The sequence below is a fragment of the Dendrobium catenatum genome, unplaced genomic scaffold (assembly GCF_001605985.2).
Source record: "Dendrobium catenatum unplaced genomic scaffold, ASM160598v2 fragScaff_scaffold_124, whole genome shotgun sequence".
NCBI lineage: Eukaryota > Viridiplantae > Streptophyta > Magnoliopsida > Asparagales > Orchidaceae > Dendrobium > Dendrobium catenatum.
The window spans coordinates 136541-162441 of NW_021318586.1; the positions used below are offsets into that span (position 1 = coordinate 136541).

The 25901-nt window shown below is 36.4% G+C and overlaps 2 protein-coding genes across 4 annotated transcripts in view; both read left to right on the plus strand.

Annotated features, from left to right (window-relative positions):
• The window catches only part of LOC110098591 (RNA polymerase II-associated protein 3), an 18662-nt gene extending 8270 nt beyond the window's left edge, over window positions 1-10392 (plus strand). Inside the window, exons 8-12 of one of the 3 annotated variants that reach the window (XR_003701975.1) lie at window positions 4336-4521; window positions 4611-4705; window positions 4804-4901; window positions 9522-9799; window positions 10051-10392. Coding sequence is in view for 2 of the 3 variants with exons in the window: in XM_028698372.1 (XP_028554205.1) it covers window positions 4336-4521; window positions 4611-4705; window positions 4804-4901; window positions 9522-9649 (507 nt within the window). In the remaining variant the exon portion in view is untranslated. Of the gene's footprint in view, window positions 1-4335; window positions 4522-4610; window positions 4706-4803; window positions 4902-9521; window positions 9810-10050 lie in introns of those variants that run through there. The other 2 variants (XM_028698372.1, XM_028698368.1) reach the window with 2 other exon arrangements.
• Window positions 10393-12756: 2364 nt separating this feature from the next.
• Window positions 12757-24876, plus strand: LOC110098590 (farnesylcysteine lyase). Its single transcript, XM_020825449.2, has 4 exons — window positions 12757-13531; window positions 19984-20346; window positions 23949-24124; window positions 24192-24876. Exons 1-4 carry the CDS (start codon window positions 12797-12799, stop codon window positions 24454-24456), a joined length of 1539 nt encoding a protein of 512 aa, XP_020681108.1. The 5' UTR covers window positions 12757-12796; the 3' UTR covers window positions 24457-24876.
• Window positions 24877-25901: the final 1025 nt, after the last annotated feature.

The following is a 25901-nucleotide window of genomic DNA, read 5'->3' on the forward strand; positions in this document are numbered from 1 at the left end:
TCACCTATTATGTTCCTAAGCAAGTCCTATCATTTTCCTAAGAAAACCCAACAAAAAGTAAAACCCTAAAAATTTCTCCAAGAAAAATCTCATAAAAGAGGAAAGTTTCTTGCAATATACACTTACCTCTCTTCTTCCCTAGGCCTCCCCGATGCTTTTCCAAAAGAAGCTCGCCGGAAAACCAGCCGGCCGCCGGCCTTCGTGCGTCTCCCGTCGCCCTCCCCCTCTCTCCCGTCCGCTTCTCTTCGTTCGGCCGAGAGAACACAACAAGGGACCGAATAATTCGGTCCCTTATGAATCTAACGAAATTTATTTCGTAAATTTCTGACGACATCGAAATTTCACTTAAGTTCGTCGCGGCGCATCGATATGTGTGAGACGCACTCAAATGACGAATTTCGGGCTTTACATGAACAATAATGTATTGTTTCCTTGGATTTGCCAATAACCATTAAGTAGCATGACTTTTAAGAATATTTCAAAACAAGCTCTAGGTGACTGCTTTAGCCAATATAGAGCCTTTTTAAATCTACACATTTTGTTACCTCCAGATTGTTCCTTGAATCCTGGTGGAATCTCGACAAATATTCTTTCATCCAAGTCCTTGCGTAGAAATGCATTTTTGACATCCAACTATTCTAGATGCCAATTATAATTAGTTTTTAGTGAGAGCAGGATCCTCACAATGTTCATCGTGGCCATAGGTTCAAAAGTTTCTTGCTAGTCAATCCCATACGTCTGAGTCTACCCTTTTGCCACCAGTCTTGCCTTATACCTTTCCAGTGTACCATCAACTTTGTATTTCATAGAGAAAATCTATTTGCATCTGAATGTTTTTTTCCCTACTGTAGGTCGGTGATATCCCATCTATTGTTCTATTTTAGGGTCTGCATTTCATCTTTTATGGCACTTTTCTAATTTTCATCAGACAAGGCTTCAGAAATATCATTAGAAATATGAATATCATTTAGTGTAACCAAGATATTTTTGTGTGAAGGTGAGAAGTTATGAAAGGATACAAAGTTGGTTATGGGGTACAAAGGGATGTTTTTTTGGTGAACTTGTATTTACCTCAATTTTAGGAGACGGCTCAAATTATTGGATCTGTTATGGAGCATAATTTGGATTTGTATGCCTTGAATACACTTTTCCTGGCTTTTTCAGGTTTAGGTGGATTGGTTTGAGGTGGAGCTGAAAGGTCAAGAGGGGAAAGCTCACTTACATCAGTTTCAATTTCCCTCTGAAGATGAGGTTTTTTGAAATAAGATTTTTGTTCATAAAAAATAATGTCAACATATACAAGAGTTTTCTTGGTTTATGCATGATACCATTTATAATCTTTTTGGGTGGATGAATATTCAACAAAGATACATTTGAGTGCTCTTGGATATAATTTTTCTCTATTTGGACTGTTAATGTGAACATAGGCATTGAACCCAGATTCTAGGTGTGATTTTGTTATGGGTTCAAAATTCAAGATAAAAATAGGATAAAATATTCATTGGTATTTTTAGTCATAAGGTTGTTGAAGGTAGTCGGTTTATGAGATATGTGTGAGGTATGAAGGGCTTCCCCCAGTAGAATTTGGGTACATTCTGGTGGAATAGAAGTGCTTGGGTTGAGGCTAGAAGATGGCCATTTTTTCTTTCTACAATTTTGTTTTGTTATAGGGTATGAATGTATAAAGACTAATGAATGATACATTCCTTTTGAAAGTAGGAGGATAGAGTTTTATTAAAATAATCTTTAGCATTGTTGCAAATTTTTTTTCTTATTTTAAACCCGAATTGATTCTGGATTATGGTGTGAAAAATGGGAAGGATAGTGCTCACATCAGATTTATTTTTGAGGAGAAAGATCCAAGAGACTCGAGTACAATCATCAATAAATGATACAAACCATCGGGCCCCTGAGATGTTAGGAATATTTGAGGGTATTCATATATCACTATGAATAAGGTAGAATGGGGTATGACACCTCTCAATTTTGTTTGGAAAATAAAATCGTTTATGCTTGGCTAACTCACAAGTTTCACTATGAAAATATTCATTTTTTAACTTGTAAAAAAGTTTTGGGTACATATTTTTTAAGACATCAAAAGATGGATGTCCTAGTCTAAAATGATGAAGTCAAATAATAGATTTTTTATTAAATAAGGATAACATAGAATATCCATTATTGATAATAGTGGATTTGTTCAGCTATTCCAGGTAGTACAATCCATATCTCTCCTTAGCAAGTCCAATTTTCTTCCTTGATACCTAGTCCTAAAATAAGCATTAATTAAGGTTAAATAGGATTGACAATTATGATCACTAGTAAATTTTTTTATAGAGATTAAGTTTATAGATAATTGAGGTACGTGGAGCATATATTTTAGAGTGTGGGAGGGAGATAAGGATATGTATCCTTGGCTTGCTAATGTGATAATAGAACCATGAATAGTGATGAATTTCTTATCACTAAGGCAAGGAGTGTGTTTAATGAAGTGGGTAGTAGAGTATGTCGTGTGATCTGTGGCTCCTGAGTCAATGATCCATACTCCTTTCAAATGTTTTTTTGAGGCACTTAATCCAATGTATATAGGAAATTTACCTGAAAGTGGAAAAGAAGAAGACGCAGGTAGTTTTTTAAGTGATACCAGAGTTGTTTTACTTATCAATTTCTTCTTTGTTGAGCTATCTAAAATTAGACTGTGTTTCTGGGTTGGGCTGGCTTGTTGTAGTGTTAGCTTGTGATGTTCTCTTTTGTCTACTTCTTTGATTCCACTCATTACTTGGGGGTTTTTTCATGCAACATCCAGCATGTATCATTTGTGTCTTGATTTCTTGCAATAGTTGCACCAACGAGAGTCTTTGTCTTGATATTTTGAGAAATCCTTACCTTTTTCTTTCCATGACGCCTCTTTGGCTATCACCATTATTGAACCTTCAACAATATTTGGTTCCAGCATTACGCCTCGTCGACTTTCTTCAGCACGAATGAGAGAAATCGTCTCATTTAGTGAGGGTATCTCCTCTTTGCAAAGGATTTGAACTCTAATTTGGTCAAACTTTGTATTTAATCACGCAAGCAAGTCATACACTCTATCTTTTTCAATAAAGCTTTTTGGGATAGCCGCATCTTCTGAATACTTGGTCTCTATGCATTTGTAGTGATTAAGTTTTTGCCGGAAGCTTTGAAGGAGAGTGACATATTTAGTCACGGCCTTGCTTCCTTATTTTGTGCTTCCTACTTTGACTTTAATTTTGAAGATTTGTGCAACATCTTGAGCTTTTGAGAAGGTTTGCCTTGCGGTATCCCATTTGCCTTTTGCAGTAGATAGGAACATGAAAGTATTGCTAATTTCTGGAGTGATGCATTTCCACAACCATAACATAATAATGGAGTTTGCTTTATCCTATGCTAAAATATTAGAATCTTATTCTTTTGGTCCTAACCCAAGGAGGTGATTCATCTTTTCTTTTTCTTTCAAATAGGTCTTCACAAATTGAGATCACCTCAAATAATTCTTCCCATTTAAACGATAAGAATGTTGCATATTTTGGAGATCTCTTTCTTGGTGCACCATAGAGTCCTCCATTTGGTCAAAGCTTTGGGAGGAATTTGCTTCAGATATTGCGGCGGTAAAGGGCAGTGATGAAGGCTGTATCAAGCAGGGCAGCAATAAAGACTGTGTTAGTTATAGATGGGATAACAACAAGGGAGGGCCGACAATACAAAAAAATCAGAAATTTGGCAACGGTAATGCAGGCTCTGATACCATGTTAAATTTAGAGAATTGGAGAGGAAAAATGCTTAATTTTATTGCACAAACTTGTCCCTGTTTATAATTCTATACAATACATCTTAATAGAGAAACTAATAATTATAGAATAATGTATAATTTCTCTAATATAATCCTTCATAAATCAGCCATCTAAATATGGAAGGAGATCAGCGTGATCCAGGTGAGCCTCCCACGGATTTCAATCTTAGCCATGGTATCAAATGCCAAGGCATGGCTAAGATTTAATAGGTGAGCCTTCCACGGATTTCCATCCTAGCCATGGGATCAAAATGCCAAGGCACGACTAGGATTTAATCGGTGAGGCTTCCACAGATTCCCATCCTACTTCTCCTCGTGGTAGCAAGCATGAGTAGATAGATCAGGTTCCAGGTTACTAGAACTAAGCTCGAATAAGGGCGGTTTAAACTCGAATCAGCTTGTTTTTATTTGTTATTGATTGGATTTTATTGACATGTTGTGAGGAGTTAAGTACTATGTTGAAATTCCAATTATTTTCAGAATTTTTTTCTTTCTTTGGTTAGTTTGATTGCAATTATTATAAACAGGAACCTAATGGTGGCAACGACAAGCATGCATTGAGGACATCAGTGCAGGATCTTGCATCTCGGGCTGCTTCCCGTGTTATGGCAACTGCTCCAAAGATTATCGGTACTCCAACATCTGCTTACCAGTTTGAGGTTTTGTGGCGGTCACTTTCTAATGCCTCAGCAAAGCAGGCCCAGTTGTTGAAGGTTGGTCAGTTACTATGCAGAATTTTTTTCAGGTAGTGATTTTGTTTTTTAAATGATTTACTTGCTTTTTTGCATTGCTTTGCTTTCAGACAATTCCGCCATCTGATTTACCCAAAATTTTTAAAAATGCACTATCTGCTCCTCTACTGATTGAGATAATTAAATGCATAGCTACATTCTTCAGGTAAGTTATTTTTTCATCTCTTGTATTTATTGTGATTTTAATCTTTAATGCATGGGAGCCATGCTTGATACTAAGTCATAGTCCCCTCTCTTTTACAGGGATGACACTGTTTTTGCCGTGAGTATGATGGATAATTTAACCTATGTTCCTCGGTTTGACATGATAATTATGTGCCTTTCTGCAATGGATCGAGCTGGTAAGCTTAAAAATCTTTCCTGATGCCCTTACATTTTGACTCAAAGAAGATACATGCAGAATATATAAGATAACGCAGCTCTTAGTTACGTTAGTCTTAGTTCAATCCGTTCTGCCGGGCATGTTACTATCAACACCCAAATTATACATACTCCATTGTTTTTCTCACTGATTTATGTGATGATCTGCTGATTCCTGATGTATGATGTGTTTAGTTTTGAATATTAGTTCCCTCATTATTCCTTGGCAAATCTTTTGATTTTTTGTTCGAGTAATTTGATTTTGAAAATCAGTTTTCAACAATATTCTTTTCTAACAAATCTTAGTTTAAAATTTTCATATAACTTTAACTGGTAAATAGTTATCCAAGGTTTAAGCAAATAAGTTCCTAAATCTAAGCTTCCATCGGCCCTCATACTGTGAATCCTTGGATAGTGCAGCTAAGAAAGAATAGAAAACATATAGGCTCCTTGTTCTCTGAAAAGAATTTATTGACACTATGGCTAGAACATATTGATTGCCTCCTCTTAGGTTCTTGCTACAGTGATTGACAACAAGGCTTAGAGATCCTGTAGCGCAGGTGGAAAGACTAGTGAGAGGGCTATGGTCGGCAGCTAGATTGGTTGAGGGTTGCTGATGTGAAACTACTAGGAGTTATGGAGAAATTAAAGAGAAACGATTAAAGTATTGCTCGTTACGAATTTAAAGCTAGCACATAAAATTTGAGTTAGGAATTCGAAAATATTAACTTGCTTAGGCCAAAGAGATGCACTTGAGATTAACCAAAACCGTTCATTCAAAATCCAAGGGGAATTAAATGCAAAGTACAAGTAACAAAAAACCCAACGTTTAACAACGAGAATTTCACCTCGTGGCCGTCTCACTCAAGGATTGGTAGGCTTTTGGCGGAGGTAGAAGATCCAAGCGATGAAGGATGTTACCACTAGAGAGAGGGCGCCGAAGAACTTCGTCGGAGGAAAAGTAGCCGGTGGGGAGGGATGTCGTAGGTGTCCATCGAGGCTCCAATTATACTTTGAAAATTGTCGGTCGTAGATGCTGGCAAGGATCGGGACGACTCTCTCCAAGTACTCTTCCACGGTGGTTTCGTCTTCAAATCCTACGTCGAAGCACGGAGACCGTAGGATGTTGATGCTTCCGTCGGCGTTGAACACAAGACCCCACTCAAGCTCCGGATTCTCCATGCATGCTTGTGGTTTGGGGAATCCTTCAAGGGGTAGAGGTGAATTTCGTGGCGTTGCGAGAGGGAGAGCTTTGTAAAATCGGGAAGAAGAAAGGGGAAGGAGAGAGGGGACGGGATTTCCCAGGGGTAGAGGGGCGGCGGCTCAAGGAAGGGGAGATTAGGTTAGGGAGAAAAGAGAGCAAAGGAGTTTTAATCCAAAACCTGAAATTAATTTCAGGTTTCAAGTGGATTTGGAGGGAAATTCCAATTGAAATTAGTTTCAAATTTCAAAGGAATTAATGGGGGAATTAAAGAGTAATTATTGGGGCTTCTCCATGATGGCCGGCGGCATAGAGAGGTTGGGGAGGGATTTAGGGAGTTTCCAAAGAGGGAGGATGGATTAGGAAAGTTTTCATGAGATCCAATTTATTTGAATTTCAAATTGGGATCATGAATAAAAACTTTCCGCGTGAGTAACCGTTTGAATGAGAGGTATTTTTTTATTTCGTGAATGAGGCGGTGAAGGAGAGGATGTGTCGTTTGGGTATGTCGGTTGGGAGCGATTTGTCCGATCTGACAAGCAGGAGTTACAGTCAACATTGATCTCAATATTAGTGTTGGGGTCGAGTCTACTGCGCATGATGAGTTTTAAAAGAGAAAGACCGTAATGTCGCACAAAACTCGCCTAATGCATGTTAACCAAAATTTCAAATTACTGAAATGGCCTCCGTTCACAAAATGAGCAGCCTCAACGCATTCGAAGCAACTAAAACACTTAAGATTAACACCCATATTAGCCAGTGTTATAGATTGGTTAAAATCAAAATTTTGCGTGCGTGGATTGAGTCGGACATTAACTTGCACAAACGATGGCGATCTAACGGACGAATCGAGGCACGATTAATTTAAAAAAAAACATTCATATCAATTTATATTTAAAATTAATTACAAATAATAATAAAAGGAAAGCGATGGAATTAAAAAAGATTGCCTAAATTTAAATAATCTAAATACTAAATCCGCTTTAATAAATCCCCTCCTCACTTAAACCATCATACCCAATCGCCCTCCTCATGATACACTCACGTGACCCCTCTCACACTCTCTCTCTCCCTCTCCCTCTCGGCTCCATCTCTCGTGCATGTCTAACCGGTCCCACTCATGCATGAGACTCACACATGCGCCCCTAACTTGTGCGTGTCCGACCCCTGTCGCCGTCGATCTCCTTCAGTCGCTAGCCACCCTAGGTTTTGTCATCATTATCTTGCCTCCGTCATCATGCACTTTGAGGAGGGGAGAGACTGTTTCTTATAAATAGGTACCTGAAGACCCGTGACTTCTTTTCTTAGCAGGCGAGGATTAGAGATTTCAGACACAATGTTAGAGGAACAAATACCTGGCTATGTTGCCAGGAGGACTACTACAACTGTTGGATTTACCGGGACGAGTATGAGAGGAGATATCCATGGACTTCATAGATGGGCTGCTCTATTCAGAGGATTTTATGGTTGATTCTGGTGGTGGTGGATAGATTAAGCAATGCTCATTTCATTCCCCTTTGATATCCATACACTGTGGTGACAGTGGCTTACACTTTCATTAGAGGTTGTCATATTACATGGAGTGCCAGAGGCGATAGTATCATATAGAGATAAGGTGTTTCTCAGTCATTTCTGGAGGGAGTTATTCAAATTACATGAGCCAGTTCTGAAGAGGAGCACCGCCTACCACCCACAGACGGAACATAAGTGGTCAACAAAATCTTGGAGACTTACTTGATATGCTTTGTGTCGGAGACACCCAAGCTATGGGCCAAATGGTTATCATGGGCTGAGTACTGGTACAACACATCTTATCATTCTTCTTTTCAGATGACCCCATTAAAGGTGTTATATGGAAGAGATCCACCTCACTTGGTGCACTTTGGGAGTAGCAGTATTCCAGTTTATTCAGTGGAGGCGTACTTGGATGAGAGGGACAGAGTGCTAGAAGAGTTAAAGAGGCATCTGCTGCGAGCCCAACAGATTATGAAGAAACAAACTGATGATAGGAAGGACGTTCAGTTCGACGTGGGGGCGAGGGTGTTCTTGAAGATCTGACCATACAGGAAGAAGACAGTTGCCAATAGGAGGAATGAGAAGTTTGCCCCAAGGTACTTTGGACCTTATGAGGTATTAGAGAAAATTGGAGCGGTAACATACCGCCTGAAATTACCACAAACGGCGACTATACATCCGGTTTTCCATGTATCGTAGTTGAGAAGGGCCATTAGAGAGTATATAGCCAGTACAGAGTTATCGGTGACACTTACTGAGGATTTAGAGGTGATTCTGGAACCCTTAGAGTTGATGGGAGGAAGTGTTAATCAAGTGGAAGAACCTTCCGGACTACGATGCACATGAGAACCCTATAAGTGGGTAAAACATCAGTTTCCTAATTTCCACGTTGAGGACAAAGTGGTTCTTTGGGAAGGTGATATTGTTACGGTTCAGCCCAAACCGGCCCAAGTGGGGCCGGTTCTTAGCCCGCCTTCTTTAATGCCCACCACCTAAGCAAGTGGCCCCCCCCTCCTTGGGCGGCAATGAGAGAGAGAGAGAGAGAGAGGGGTTTAAGTATGAGGAGGGCAATTTGAATTTGTTTTATATTATGAAGCTTTTATTAGGAGGGAGGGTATTTAAAAGCATGAGAAGCTAGGGTTAGGGTTATGCTCTGATTGGTGTTCTCTTGTAGTTCCTTGACGTCTTGGGCTCTAGATTCCTTGTCTAGAGATTGGGAGAGAACGATCCTCCTCTCGAATGGAGGATCGCTTATATCTTGCTTTGTGTTTGTTTGGCTTTGATTCCCTTATTGCAATCCATTGTCTTGGGGCTGATTTCACCCAGATTTTTGCATTATTCTCGCTGTTTTCACCAATTAGTGGTAGGTTTGCTTGCGAACTCAAGTATTTCCCTTAGGGTTACTTGCGAACTCAAATATTTCCTATTACAGTACCCGCAATAGATGTAGCAGTGATTTCAGAAGTCTTGCAAAATCTCTGGTATTTTCTTTGGTCAGAAATTCTGCAATAGTTTTCATTGGCACTCCTTTTGTTCAAATTCTGTGGTTTAACTACAATTTTTGGTAGTACTACAGCAAAACATATATTCCTTGGATTTTTATCATCAAACATATAATCCTGAAGCTGCTAAATGAATATTGTTTGGTCCTCTTGATTGTAAGGGTTTCATAGGGGTTTATCCCATCCATTTTCCAAATCTATGTGGCATAAGAATTTGCAGCAATCTTTCTTGCTTTTTCTCCTCTCTCTGACCACTTTCTTAAATCATCCTTTTTCCCCTTTTTAAAAATGTAAAAGAACGAATGTAAAATGGGAACAGAGTGGAAACCTTATGTAGTGACTTTAGAAGCCAGCTGCTTATAATTGTTTGTTTGTTTTGACAGAACTTCTCAGATTATGGGATGAAGTGTTCTTATGTGGCCAGATTCAGGAGGATCTAAGGATGGTACTTGTTAGGTTGAGGCCCAAGTACTGCTACGGAGAATGGGAATCTCATATTCTGAGTTCTTAGGAGATGGCCAAGAGATGCACGCTCTTATGCAAATGCTTAAAGACCAGTGAAATTATGTTTATTTTATTTTCTCATGGGATTCAATTTAAGAGGCAGACTGAGCCTACCAGTAACTCAGAACAAAGAACGCAATTGGAATTGCTAGTTCAGGTATGTATACCCTCAAGCTTTGTTTGGGACGGCTTTTTTTCTGCTTCTTAAAACAGCTTTTTAGTACAAAATTAAAAAATTTTATACTAAAAAGCTGCTTTAAGAAGCAAAAAGAATGCCGTCCCAAACGAAACCTCAATCTATTAAAGCAAGCTGACAACTTCATTCACTGCATTGCAAGACAAATTTTGGGTTCTGCTATGTTTATCTTATAATTTCATTGAGGTCCTTTTGCTCCCAAACATTTACAGGGTGGTTAGCTGTGTTCGATAGTAATACTATTAAGGAATTCCTCGTGGAAAATCTTAATAAGTACTTTTTTATCACTCTTTATTTCACTTTGAGATTTGTGTAGATATTTCTTGTTAATCTAAACATGAAATGCCGGAATGAGTTGACCATTAGGCTAGTTTTGGATATCTTGACCTGTGTTGTGTTTAGTCGATTGTGTTGCAGTAACCATGGATGAAGCCAGTCCAAACAAATCTTCAGTATTTATGAAAGTTCAGAAAAATCTTATAATTCTGAGATGATTCTACCAAAAGTTCTGATTGTAAATGATAAAACTATAAGTATAACGTTCTGAATATTAAGACATCTGTTTGACTACAATTATGTAATTTATAATTGGGAAGTGTCTTTCTATTAGCTATAAGATTTTCTTAAAATCATTTGATGATATGAACTTGATCGAATTGGAATCAGGATCTGTAATCAAATTACTATTGTCTTTAACTCCCTTGGTTTCTATCTTCATTAGTGCTCTAAGGATTTTTCTTTTCGTCTAATTTTCTCTAATTCAATCCGAAAATTTGCTCTCTTTTTAGCTGTATATTAACATTGCGGCTCTTGTTATGTGCCATTTCTTGAATATGGCCTATGAACATAGCCAATAGTATACTTGCATCTTATGGTACAACGTGCATGAAGAAATACATCTTAACATTATAATACAAATAATATAGGTTAATTCATATCATGGGAAGTTATTATATTTTTGATTTTGATGATAATAAATATGACATTGATAATATTAATATTTTAATGTAAGGGGTAATGTGTATCATGGGAACTTATGATATTTTAAATTTTGATTATAATAAGTATCACATTGATAATTTTAATATTTTAATGTAAGGGGTAGTTTGTTGGAAACATTAAGGTTTCGTTTGGGACGACTTTCTTCTTGTTAAAGCGATTTTTTAGTACAAAAATTTTAACTTTTGTACGTTAACATTTTAAAAAGTTGAGTGTATTCCCTCTGAGTTTGATTCATGATCTTTTGTCCTTTTCGTGCATGAACAGCTTGAAAAAAAAAAAAAAACTAATAACTTAGATTGGACTCCATTTAAAATTACACTAAATATGGATAGGGTTGGAATTTTTTTATTTTTTTATTTAATTTTTCAGTGAGAGCATGAAATGATAATCTTAAAAATTAATAGAAGAATAAATTACATAAAAAAAAAATATTATGCATGTCTAAGTCATGGTAATGTCGCTGAGATAATAATGAAGTTTTTATCAGGAAAAAAAAATCACAGCCTCATACCATATTTTTATATAATGTGTTATTCATAGAACATATAATATCATTCATAGTTTTATAATAACCACAAATTTTTCACTGTATAGTTAATTTTGGTGAGAATTTATTTGTAATGTAATTCATTGATCTTAGTTATTAATAAAAAATTATGATTTTTCTCTCATTATTTCATTAATATTCTTAATATATTAGTAGACAAAACTGTTAGATTGATGTATTTAAGATATTAATAATTAACATATAGATGAACAGTGCCAAGAAAACGAGCAAATGGGATTAAAGCACAATTTCCACAGCAATTTGAAACACAAGAAAAGCAAAAACTTCATTCAACCATAATGACTAGCTCTTATTATATTACCAAGATCTAGAATTCATCGGTTAGGGTTTGATCTGTGTTGGTGGGTTGTATCATGGAAATAAATGTAGAATGATTAACCTCCTTTCTAAGTTTATGGCTAGTTCTAACACCTTCAGATGGGTCTCCTAAAATCAGTTTTTTAGGATGACTATAACTAGATCTTTTTGGGTAATATTTCTACAGATTTTCATGATTGCATGATATAGTCTCTTATGTCATAATCAGGATTCGTCAATTATGATTTTTCAAGCATAGGGAATTTGAATATTCAATGCAATTTAAGTTAAGCATAAAAACGTTGTTTATTCTTTTCCCTTCTAAGACTAGTTTACCATTTAAGCTAATCATGCATTTTGCATATAAGAATTTTATATTAAAACCCTTATTGCATAATTGGCTAATACTGAGTAAATTATGTTTCAAACTATCAACTAATAAGTAAATTATGCTTCAAACCATCAATTAATAAGACATTTTCAATTATAAAATTTTTAGAATTGTCAATTATATGTGAGCCAATCACCTTCCTAGTGGTGTTGTCTCTCTGTGTAATTCGAGACATAAGGGACGTTTTATTCGTGCTTTTGGTAAACATATCTATCATTGAGATGCATATCAACTGGGGTTGAAAGCTATTTTATTGATTAGAGAACACATTCAAAGTTGAATGTTTCAATACAATGGTGTAATTATTGAAGGAGATAACATCAATGTCATCAAATGGCTTCAAGATTCAATGAAGATTTCTAAATGGCAACAATGTTGTTTTTGGAATAAGGAGTTTTCTTTTTGAATGATTTCAATAATATTATTTTTCATTACATCTAAAAATTGTAATAAAGTGGCTTATTTATATGTGGCTTTTGTTTTATGTAGTAACTTTGTTTTTGATAGTTTTATTATGATTAATATTCCTTCGTTTTTTGTTTAAATTGTTAAAAAAGAAATGTGATTTTTATCTTTTCATTTAGTAGTTTGTAATAGCTTTTTATTTAAATGCAATTTGCAATCTAAAAAAAAAGAGAGGCTTTTTGGGTATTTAGTTTTCTATCCGCTCTTTAATTTCTCAGGTGGCTAAAACTCGCCCATGGCTCGCTTCGATGCCGGCCGGCCGCTGCTCTTCCTTTTTATGCCGCTGTTTTTCGCCGCGGTGGATCCTTCTGTCGACGCTTCCACTCAGGTCTGCGTCATTGGCGCTGGAATTGGCGGCGCCTCGTTTGCGTATTTCCTCAAACAGTACAGCTGTAGCTCAGACAACTCCCCCTGCCTCAGTGAAATCCATCTCTTCGAACGCCGAAGTATCGTCGGTGGGCGGACAGCCGTTGTCACGATCTCTGGAGATACCTTTGAGGCTGGCGCCTCCATCTTACACCCCAAAAACTTCCACGCAGTCCGCTTCGCGTCCCTCCTCGGCCTCCGACCCAAGTTAAAGTCCTCTGAGTTCAAACCCGATTCCAACGCGTCCGATTCCTCTGCCTCGTCGTCTTGGTTTGGTATCTGGGACGGCTCCAGCTTTCTGTTCAAGACCAACCCGCCTCCGCCGGCCTCCAGTTCGGCCATCTATCGGAAAATCTGTTCGTTCATCAATGCCATAATCATTTTCCGCCGCTATGGTTTGTCCCTACTTCGAATGAACCGCTTTGTGAATAAGATGCTCGAGAGTTTCTTGCTGTACTACGAAGGCTTTGAGTCCCGCCCTGTTTTTGATACTGTGGATGAGATGCTTAAGTGGTCTGGATTGTACGGGATTACCCGCCGGACCCTCAAGGAAGAGTTACTGGATGCTGGGGTGTCTTCCCTCCTGTTATCTGAGCTTGTGACGGTAGGGATTTCATGAATTGCATATGAATTTCATTACTATGCTGAATTTGTCAGTGACTTTGAATAATTGACAATCTTGGGAGAATAATTAAAAAGCTTAATTTAAGGTCTTTGAATGGTGGATGAGTCATACTAGTTAAGGAAGAAAAATCTTCATATCTTATTTGCTTTTTGGGTCACTTTACTTGCTTTATTGGTAAATCTGAATTTTTATATTCTTAGAAGCTTTAAATTTTATTTTGTATAAAAGAATTCATCAATGTGGTAATATTTTATTGATTCCTAAGATTTTTTAAAGCTGTCTAGGGTTGTTAAAGATTATATAATAAAATATTGTTTTATACTATGGACAATTGAAAGTTGTAAGGGAAGTTGGTGGATGTAACTGGGGTTTTGGCGGGGATCCAACTACTTTAGGAATGTTTAGCGGTGGCTAGTCAAGATTTGGTTAAGTTGTCTTGGTTCGACTGGTTTTGGCTAGTATTGCAATTTTTGTTTGGGACTTGGGTCTAATGATGTCTTTGAGGGGTGGAGAGACTTGGAAAGCTTAGTGGGTGTGTGGAGCTCTGGTTTGGAGTTATTAATTGGAATTCAAAGAGGTTGGAGGGTGGTGGAAGGAGGAGAGCCAAACTATGTTAAAGATGCCTAATTTTGGCTGGCTACTTTCAATAGGCATAGTTAATTTTTTTCCCTGTTTTAGGGGATGGGTAAAAATTGTAGAATAATGCTTGGGAAGTTGAGCAACGAGTAGGAAAGGTTGTGACAGAGATAGACACGTCTGAGAAACTATTTAATGTATTAGGCCAGGTTCTGAGAAAAGGTTGTGAGAGAGATACTTTAAATAATTGCTTTAATGAAGGAAATGTTGTGTGAGAGAGAGAGAAACAAGTCTTCCATTAAAAAGAATTCAAAGAAGTCTGCCACCAAGAACACAATCAAGTGGGGTTGGCAACCTAGGATGAAGCGTTATAGATTTTTTTTTTGGGAAATTTTGAAACAAAGCCCATATCTTTGATTAAAAAAATTACAAGTAAAGCAGAAAAATTATAGCCCATAATCTCAAACAACAAAAGAGAGATCAAGGACTCTAAAGGAAACAAAAACCAACAAGGCAAAACTAACGAAATTGGCGGAAATGCCAAGAAGGACTCAGTTTGCTCAAGTTGAAAAGCACGATCCGGGTCAAAGTGCACGTGAGGGACTAAACAAGAGGAAAGCCCCTGGTTTCCAAAAAGACCGTCCTAGGGGCAGCTGAAATACAGCATTCATCATCGTCCATCCAAAAACTCCCAGGAAATAGTACGAGGTAGCAAAGTTCTGAATAACATATAAGAAATTTCGCCCAAGACAAGCAAAAACTGAAGCAGCTTCCAAGACTGGAACCAGTGACCAAGCCGAAGGAATAAAAATTTTTTCAGCCATAGTCTTTCGAATGATAGCTTCCAAGTCAAAACAAGCCAACAGATTCCAGGTTGCTCATAAACAAAACCAGCTAATGCTGAAACAAGAGGCCTTCCATGGGAATTAGGCTTGGCTATAGAGATTCCAACCAGCAATATGACATAGGATAAACCGTAATAAACTTCCCCCATAAGGCAACAAAAACCAGAACCCAGGTTCCATTCTCCACGAAAAACAACCAAGACAGCCAAAAATATCAAAATAAGCATTGAGATCATCCAGAAAAACCAACCAATAAGCAGAACATATATCTGAAACTGGGCTAACCAAGGGGCAGAAAAATCAGAATAAATGAGGGAATCTGGCATGAATATGATCAAAATACTTCCATCTTTTAATCTTAAGTCTAATAGCATGTTTGATGATTGAGATAACCTGATAAGGACTTTCTCATTTACCAGAAAATTTTTTATTATTCCTTTCTCTCCAAATGAAGTAGACAGAGCAGCATAACACCAAAAAACAGAAATTTTTTTCCCAAGCTTGCAAGGAAAGGGAATTGTCCAGAAAATCAAAAACTTGCATTAAATTAGGCCTAAAAAGGAAATCAGCCTTTGGGGGTAATAGAGAAGAAATCACCATAAAGGAGAAATCACATTCAAATAGAAGATGATTATGAGACTCGGGCATCAATTGACAAAAGATGCAATCCGATTTAGCGTTGATGTTCCTTTTAATAAGTAAGTCCGAAGTTTTAAGTCTCCCCAATATTGCCATCCAAGCATAGACAGAAAATCTCAAAGAATGCTTTTTGTGCCACAAATTTGGACCAAGGCACTTGTTCAAACCAAGTATAGAATTGAGAAGTGAAAGCTTTGAAGGTCGGTTGCTTGGAGCCATCCCAGGTAACATCCGGTTGCTCCAGAATAGGAATATTAGGAACCAATGTGGAAATATGAGCCGGAAAGTTAGATGGAAGAGTCCACACATTATCATGAATATAGTCCCTAACCAAATGAGAGGAGTTGTGAGGAGGGTAGAACAACTCCGCAAGAACTTTGTCATTACACCAAGGATCTCAAAACATGAAGAAATTACAATTCAGACCAATAAAGAAAGAGACTTTATCCAGAATTTTTCTAGCAGTAGAGCATATCAATCTCAACATTTTTCTCAAACATCAAAAACTGATTTCCCTTCATCAAAGAAGCTATTTAAAGTATTACGCCATGTTCTGAGAATAGAAACTAAAAAATAGACAAAAAATTCTAAGAATAAAAGGTGTGTCAGGGTACTCCAATATCAACTCCAATCAAGGAGTGATGTCCCATATACCATCCAAATAAGTCAAAAGCAAAATAAAGCAATACAATATTAATAAATAAAATATTCTTGTATGGAGGAAAAAAGACTTAAAAGTAGAAATTTAAATTATTAAAATTTAACATAATAATTTCTAAATTTTAATCATGTATTGGAGTAGCTCCAAGAGCAACAAAAACACGAGGTGAAAGAAAGGATTTAACCACCATGGCTTATTTTAGAAAAATTGTAACTAAGCATAATAGGCCCACACCAAGAGTAAGTTGAAGACCATAGTCGAGAGAATTTTATTTATATTTCTACTTAATTATATGGGGAAAAGTTTTATAAGATATTATAATTGTATTTAACACTGCCAATGTCAGATCCCAAGTTTTGGATGAGAAAAATGGAGAGTTGCGTTAGGTAGTTGATAGCTAGTGTAAAACTTGTCGAATAATTATTACATGAATCATTTAATACATTGTGTTAATGTTAGGGCGTTCTCTTGAAGCGACACGCTGTATGGCTTGAATACAACGACAAATGTGCAAGGGCTGTTGCACCGAAGGTTGGGTGCAGTGTTAAATAGGCAAGAGTTCCCACATCATGGACGAATGTGAGCAAAGAATCTAGTCTATGAAACTAAAATTATGATAAGAACTTGGAATATATGTACCCTTACAAGTAATTTAATGGAATTAATAGATATTATGTTTTATTAGTTCTGGTGTTCTCCCCTTGTGGCTTTTTTCTATCTAGTTGTCCGCATCAATTAGTAAAGTAAAAACTAGTATTGGTTGGAGTGTTTCTGGGTTATCCTTGAATCTCAAGCACTCTATCCTTCTTCCATTGACTCGTAAAGAATCGTTCAAATTTTGAATCTTTCCCAATTAGTAGGTTGAGAACTTAAACCCTTGATTTAAACTCCTATATAAATCTAAAGAAGTATATTCACTATTTTAATCGTAAGTTTTCTTAAGACTTATCTTATTATGTAATTAACTATAAATGCTCGTCTCTTTAGGTATCTTAGAACCCAATAAAAAATAAAATCTTGCTCTAGTTCACTAAAAAAGGAGAAAAATCTTTGAGCGTATATTAAAGTTTTTTTCATTGTTAATTTTATTTTCAAAATGATAAATGAATGTCATGCAAGATGAATATTACTTTTCTTATGTTGAGTTTGATTATGAAAGTGAATTCTATTTCTATCTTTAAATCTATAGTGAAGCATCAGTCTATCTTTCGAGATGGTATGTTGTTAACTCTCTAGATTTGATTATAAAAATATAAAGTGCAAATCAGTCGAACATTAATTAATTTTGTCCACAACATAATTATATGATTATTGCAATAATAAAATTTGTCAGCAAATACTTTCAAACTAATCCATTTGCAAGATATAAAGGATCTCATGAACAAGTGCCACATATTATTTTTCCCGCACTCAATGTTTAAAATTATGCAATTGGGTATTGAGGCGTTTTTTATTCGTGAGGCGAGGCGTAAGCCTCAAGGTGTTTTGAGCTGTGAGCCTTAAAATAAAAAAAATTGTGAAAATTGCAAATAAAGTTTAAAAGTGATTTTTTATATAATATTAAATAATATGTTAAAAGATGACATATTATTTTTCTATTGAACTATGAAGTAACAAATTGACATACATATGAAACAGAAAAATTGCACAAGTAGTAAAGTAGCTAGTGATAAATGTCATGAAATATAATTGAAATACAAATGTTACATGAGTAAAAAAATATTAAATATAGAAAATGCATAAAAGTATCATATATCATTAACTTCAACTCCAAATTCTTTCTTTCTCAGTTCCTTGCTCATCACATTTAATTTCTAAAAAAAGGATAAAATAGTTGGCAACAATTAGAACCTATGTACAATTAGTGTAGCAGTGACAGACTAGGTTGCTTTATTAACAAGAGTTCATCTCTTGATCAACTTGTTTTTATTTTTCTTGCATTAAGTGGCTGTCAATATGCCTAAGGCTCTGTTACTAAATTTCATGAATGATGCACCAAGATCAAATGTTTGATGGAAAATAAACTTTTCTGATTTTATGGCATGCCTGAAATTGGAACAAAAAGTTGAAACTTGAATTTGAGTTTTAGGGTATTCTTTATAATATATGCAAATCAAGATCCAATATGCAGAACACTCATATGACTTAACTACGGGTGGACGCAGTTGATCTATTTTTTTGTACATAATAGATGCCAATTACCGAGGAAATACAAATAAATAAATCAAATTTCAGTAATTGGAGCCACAACTCATTAGAAATGTGGCTGCCTACTCCAGCACATCCTTGAAACTATTGCTTATTCTTAACCTACAGTTTTATTTTCCTTGACGATTACCAATTTGCAAGTCTCAACTCAGAATATTTAAAAAAGATCAGTGAAAGAAGGTGAATTTTCCAATAAAAAAAGGCAAAACCGATTACAATTCTCTGGCTATTGTTCAATATTCTCTTTGAAATAGTACTTTTAGGGAGCTTTATATACCAAAGAATGTGTTTTACATTAACAAATTGTTCTTAAAATAAGAAGATTTCCTTATTATCTACCGCTTAAACTTCTGAAAACTCTTAAGAGGAGACAGGCACAGGATCGTGCAATTTAAATATTGAACTCATCAGAATATGTTTTACGTTCCAAATAATGTATCGTACTTGTATGTCTATGCCAGCATGTTGAAACCCCCTTTTGCGTTGGGATTATATATTTTTTTTTTGGTAAAGCGATTTAATTTCCACATTACCTTATGTTGAACATACCGTAACTTACAATGGAGTGTATGGTATGCTTGATGTCAGCAACCATTGTTAACCATTCATTGTTTCTTCCTGCAAAAGCCGACCTAGGTACTTTACCAAAGCTCATGCAACTATTGATATCATTATAATGTTCTAAACTTAAAAAAAATATATATATATTGGAATGCAAACTGGGCAAGCTCAAATTGTTCAAATATTATAGATATGCATTCAACCCACATCTCATACTTGTTGGTTAGGCACAGAAAGAAAATATATCTGGACAATCATGCTACCGGTAAGTGGCATAAAAAAAATCGCCTTTTCTCCACAAACATGTGCCTAATATCTGCCTTTCCATTGATTCATATGATCTTCATGTCCCCCATTTGGTGATATTTTTTTCCCGAAGTTGGAAAAAATTGATTTTCTGATCTTATGCTTATTGTTTGCGTTCTTAAAGAGGGTTTGAGTTTGAATTACACTTTTTTTAAGGTAGGAGTAGAAAAATGTGCTTATACGTGCCGCAAAAGAATGATAGTGGATGCAATTATGAGTAAAAAAATGATCATTATGTTGAGGCCATCGATCATTATCAAACAGAGATTAATTGAATTACTAGATTTTTTCATATTTTGTATGCCGGAGAAGTGATTGACATTGTCTTGTTTTCTAGTAAGATTGAAATCGTGATTGTGAATTGGTAGGTTAATAGTAAAACAGTTGATCCTGAAGCTATTATGTTTCTTATAACCGCTTTTCTTTATGCTCTTGCTTGATTATTTGTTTAATGAAGCATTTTCTTGATTCTCAAATGAAAAAGTTCAATATATTTTCCTTCTAAAAAGTATGTAGAGTTAGTGCTTTTAATTATTTTTTCTTTTCGTGACTTGAGTTACACTTGACTTTTTTTCTTAATTTCCGTTTCCATGTCATGCAAAATGAACTTTTTTGGGTGATCTTTTTCTGTGCAGGTAATAACAAGAATAAATTATGGTCAGGATATTAATATTAGTGGACTAGCTGGAGCTGTTTCGCTAGCTGGCTCTGATGATGGCATGTGGTCAGTTGATGGTGGTAATTGGCAACTTGCTGCTGGTTTGATCAACTATTCTAATGTCACATTACATCTGAAAGAGGAGGTGACCTCCGTTTCGTATGCTGAAGGCCATAATTATGTGCTTAGCACCAAAGAAGGAATCCAGTACCACTGTGGAATCACGGTAATTGCCACTCCTCTGGACGAACTAAACATCACCTTTACGCCCCCATTTTCAATTCCTAGCAGGAGGCTACAGCATACATTTACAACCTTTGTGAGGGGTTTCTTAAACCCAGTAAGAATCTTCTTTTGTCATTTTCTTGCTCAGTTGATTCGATTATTCTATTTTTTTTTAATGTTGACTGACATAATTGTTTTTAGTACTTGAATAACCGCTTTGCTATTTTTTTGATATATTAAGCATAAAGGTTGTTGGATTCAAATTTGTTCATGAACGAAACCTGCCCTTTTTAGCAGGTAAGCTTTGAGGAGTGTAACTTGAGAGCTTATGTGAGGATGGAGAGATGAAGAAGGAAAACTTTGTGAAAAATGATTTACTAGCTCAAGTATTTATAGAAAAAGCCAAAACATTTGAAATGTTTGTCTTCACCCTTTGTTTATGACGATCCGAGGTTTACAGAAAATGCTACATAAAAAAGAATAAAGTACAATAATTAATGATCTCTGGTACAGACTGCCTTATACACATTTCACACCCTAGTTAAGCTCAATGGTCCATTACATCTTTCATTTTTTCTCTTCTTTCTCAGGGTGAATCCCCTAGTATCGAATATATAGAGGCGAGTGGGAGTAGACGATTTTGTTGGTGAGGGATGAACTGAGAGGGTTGTCACTGGTGAGTTCTTTGTACTTGTTTGCGGCCTTTTTTTCAAGCCCCATATTGCTTCGATGTAGAAGGCGAGAATGTTCAAGTTGCGGGGTTATTAGGATCTACGGTTAGGCTAAACGTGATCGGACAACCTGAAACCCTATTTAAAAGATTCTTTTCTGCAACTAAAATGATGCGAATGGTTGATAACGTTCCATCAAAGATAACGACTAGTGGCTTCAATGGTGCTTCATGCTGGTGGGCAAGTGACGAGCTGGGTGGTCCGTGTGAACCCTTAACGTTACTCGTGTGAGGCGACTCTCCATAGATTATTTTGCCAATTAGTCTTACATCCAGCTTATATAAGTAGTTTTGTGCCAAAGATCTTCACTCCTTTGAACATTTTGTTGAACCATAGTGCCTAGGGAGTGTGATAAAATGGTTCCGGCCGAGCTTGTGATGTCTAGCACAAAACTTGTGAGGAAGGTGACAATTTGTCTTTCTAAGAGAGAGAGAGAATTAACAAGAGGGAAAGTGATCCTTCAACTAGCAAATATAAAGATGCTAAAGAGGGCCCTCAAACTATGCAGGGATCCACTGAGCTAGTTGCCTCACCCTCTTGAGGAAGTTAAAAGTAAAACCGGGTGTTGCGAAGGTGGCTACGATCCTATAGGCTATGATTGAGGGTTCCCCAAAAACTGCAATTAGTGAGGAAACATGGCAAGTCCAAGGAGAGTGTCGCTCTCCTCTACTTCTGAGGATGTGCTATTGACTATAAGGCTATTGAGGTGAGTCCCTCTAGTGCGTCCAATAGAGGTTGTGCCCTTAAAGAAGGTGGCTTCTATGGAGTTCGCGACAACTTTGGTAGTGAAGCTAAGAACAATTATTTGCAATCTTTATGATGGATTTTGTTTGCTAGATGAGCATCTTTCTCCACTAGCAAGCCCATTGTGTGCCTCTCCTCGTGTGAGTTGTTGAGTCATCCTTCAAGCGAGTTCAAGGCACAAACATTGATGCAGTGGGCATTGGGCTTGTAAATTGAGACAACAGTCCTCTATAATAGAGTATTAGAAGTTCCTTTAACCATCTCCCTCTTCTTCCTGACGCATGTTAGATTGAGTGAAGTTGCCAACCTCCTGAATGGCTCCCCACTAACATCTAGCTATCTTTATTTTGAATCGTCGTTATCATTGACCTCAGCACATATTATCCTATGCCTCATATATTCTAGGAATGGTATGCAATATCTTCCACGTGCATGATTTCTTCTCTTATTTAATGGTTGGCCTTGCTATTTTCATATCTGGATTTCCTTGCTTTGAAAGTAGGTTGTTGAGTTGGTTATGCTCTCTCAGTATTTGTATTATTTTGAATTAGGCCAACTTGCTAATATCTTCTTTTACTTTGAAAAGATATTTCAGTGATATTTCATCTTTCATTTCATACTCGACATTTATTTGATTCTCCATTAATTGAGAGTTTGAATACTTCACATATGGAGTTGCTTTTATGCCATTAGTGAGTCGTAGGCCGATGAGTAAGGCCCGTACTCCACTTGAGTTTATCATCGTGAATTTAATGCTGGTGCTTCAGTAATTGTATTTCCAATTGGTCTCTTTAACACTATGCTTGTCCTTAGACCTTGCTCTCTTGAGGCTCCATTTAGATATGGAGTCCATGACTATTCTTATATCTCTAAAGCTTCTTATTTGTCTCTAGGAATATTGAAGTCGGCTAGAAAATTTGACAATGCTTGAGGATGGCTATCCTCAGTGTATATAAGTAATTTGGAACTCGCTCAGTTTTACTGACCACTTCAGTAATCTACCAAAATGATCAGGCTTGGCAAGTATTGCTTTTATTGGGTTATTTGTGATGATTTGAATTGAATGAGCATGGAAATATGACCTCAGTTGCCAAGATGAGACCATTAGAGCCCATGCGAGCTTCTCCATGATTTGGATATCTTTGCTCTGCGCCTCTTATGGTCTTACTAACATAGTAGATCAGCCATTGCTTTTTTTTTTTTTTCAAACGATCACCGAAGTAATTGTGTCCTTGCCCAATCCTAAATACAATAGCAAGTCCTTGCTTTGTCTAGTGCTTTGGAGTAGGGGCAATAAGGAGAGAAGAAGTTTGAGTTGCTGGATCTCAGTCTCACTCCAAACAAATTTCTTAGCATTTTTCATCACCTTGAAGAATGGAAAGTACCTCTCCTCCAGCTTGGAGATAAAGTGATTTAGGCCCATGACTCACCCAATGAGTTGTATTATTTTTACCATTCTTGGAGACAACATCTCAAAAATCACCTTCACCTTGTTAGGATTGACTTTGATGCCTCCAAGTGTGAGGAAAGATAGGAATTTTCCTTAAGCCTACACCAAAGGTACACTTTAGTGGGTTGGGTCACATATTGTATTTATTTGATGTGGAGAATATCTTCATTAGGTCCTAGTTGTGCTGCTTTGCTTACTTACTCTTCATCAGTAGATCATCTATGCACACTTCAATATTTTTCCCTTTTTGGTCTATGAAGATGTGATCTTTTATTATTTGGTAAGTTTCCCCTATGTTCTTCAACCCAAATATTATCATTTTGTAATAGTATAAGCCCTCCACAATGATGATGTTTTTTTGTTGAATGGTTCATGTGAACCCTTGGCTTTTCTTTTGGGAGACAACTCTCCTTTGACTATTTTGTTGAGTTAGAGCTTTGTGATCCATAGGCATGTTCTCATTGTGAGGTCCACAAGATATGAGTTCACTTGTTATAACCGATTAACTACCTCTTGAATACCTGAGAAGACATAGACGAGTGTACAAAGGTCAAAATAGTTGATTATCATTCTCCCCATCTCTAGTAAAACAGAGGGGATGAACCTAAATATAAAGTGAGCTTTTGCTTTAAAATGGATTTCTTTTGTTAATAATATTATCATATGTTTTTTGGACAACATTGTTTGCAATATTTGTCAAATAAAATGTCCTGGACTATTTTTTAATTGAAGAGTTATAGATCATTATATGATTTGATAATGGTTTCCCTTGATTTTGACACTGCTTTGTAGAAATACTTTGGCTTGAACCATGTGTCAGAAATCCCAAACCTCATTGGTACAGTTGAGGTTCCTGAGGTTCCATTCTCCAGCATTTCCATTCTCAAGAAATATGGTAAAGAAGACATGGTTTACAAGATATTCTCTCGCAAAATAATGCAAGATCGTCTTCTTGATGAAATCTTTAGGTAACCTCTTAATCGACAAGCTATTAACATTTAAGCATTGATATATTGATTTCTAATATACCAACAGCTTGAGGATCGAAACAGTAAGGATAGATTGGCCTGCTTACCCTCACTTTGAAGCTCCAGAAGTTTTTGCACCCATCATACTGGATGGAAAACATCTGTACTACATAAACTCGTTCGAGAATGCGGCAAGCACCATTGAGACCAGTGCTGTTGCAAGTGAGAATGTTGCACGGTTGATCATCTCTAGGCTGTCAGATGAACATCAAAATATGGCGAATAAAAAGTTTCATGCTGCAGATGGAGATTTGTTCCACCTTGATTTATGATAAAAGGGAAAAGACATTAACGCTTCGTTTGGGACGGCTTTTTTATTGCTTGATGAAGCAGCTTTCTAGTATAAGAATTTTTATACTAAAAAACTTCTTCAAGAAGTAATTAAAAAGCCAAGCCTAAGTCTCTTAGCTTTCAAAAAACGACCTCTATCTTGTTGAAAGTGCAGATTTGCCCTTGCATTTGGGAACTTCCCAGTGGAAATTTCATGCTGCAATCTGCTTTTACTGTACGTTGGTTTACAGAACAAGAATACAATGCTTTGTTATGTAAGAAATTGTGATACACATGAAACTTATTCAGTTGGGTAATTTAATGTTTTGTATAATTATAATCCTCTGGCCAGGCTTGTCTGTTGGCTGCGGAAGAACAGAGTGGGTTGGAAAATAAAAGTTACTGCCTAATATTTGTGTTGACTTGTGAGAAGCATCTCTTGGATGTGTTTGCCTGCGTAACTGATCATTTGGAGGTCTGAAAAAGGAGAGATTATTCTGTGCAGACACCGGATGTGAGAACTGTCTGGTACCGTTTGTTACCGAGCACGGTATCAAGCTCGGTACAGAGCGCGGTACACTTTTGGAGTGACATGGCTCATTTTTGCTTCTGGACAACGTTCGGACTCCGCACAGAATAATTTGCCCTGAAAATGAGAATACATTTGCTATTAGCCTATTAGATATCAAATTGTGGTAGATTGACCGTTGGCTTCCACCTTGATGGGCCTCTTTTAGCAAGAACCATGTTTCCATTTCAATGTATTTCATTATATCGTTCACGTTTGCAATGCAATGATTATGATACGATTTCTCTCATATTTCCTCGGATTCTGGGTGCTTGGATGAATATCCTTAGATGAACCATTTTTTTAGAGTTGCCCATGAGTCTATGGTGGTTCTCATTTGGATTGTCTTGTCCGGTTAAGACCACATTTTACTAATCAAAAGTATTATCTTTGCCATTGGAAAGATACTAACAAATCTCTTCAAATGAATAATACAAAAGATAGCACATAGATTATAATGAACTTGTATCCTAGTTGAGATGAATGTATTGAAACAACATGCTAATACATTTAGGATTAGATCGTTAGAGAATGCCTATTATCAAGAGGTCATCTTAAAAAATTGTATCTTTATATTGTTCTTATTGCCACCTTGATGGCTATTAGCGGAGCCACATGTTAGATATAATTTATAATAAATCACAGGGAGAATTGTACTTTTTTACCATTTTATTATTATGGAGCAGAGTTCAATATAACCCTCAAAATTTTATAAATAAAAGGTAGAGGAGTATATTTTTGATCTTTTGAATGTTATCTCATTTTTGAAATACTTTATAATTTTAGGGTTATAATTTGTAATCTCTTCACACACACACACACATATTTTTCATACTAAGAAAAATCTAACTTAGTTCTCTAATTTTTGCTTTGAATATT

What these genes read in the sequence shown, in the direction of transcription:
- LOC110098590 (XM_020825449.2), top strand. Translation starts at nt 12,797, where the DNA reads ATGGCTCGCTTCGATGCCGGCCGGCCGCTGCTCTTCCTTTTTATGCCG. An exon ending in TGTTATCTGAGCTTGTGACG is followed by an intron (nt 13,532 to 19,983) that starts GTAGGGATTTCA and finishes TTTTCTGTGCAG; the next exon opens with GTAATAACAAGAATAAATTA. An exon ending in TGAGGGGTTTCTTAAACCCA is followed by an intron (nt 20,347 to 23,948) that starts GTAAGAATCTTC and finishes ACTGCTTTGTAG; the next exon opens with AAATACTTTGGCTTGAACCA.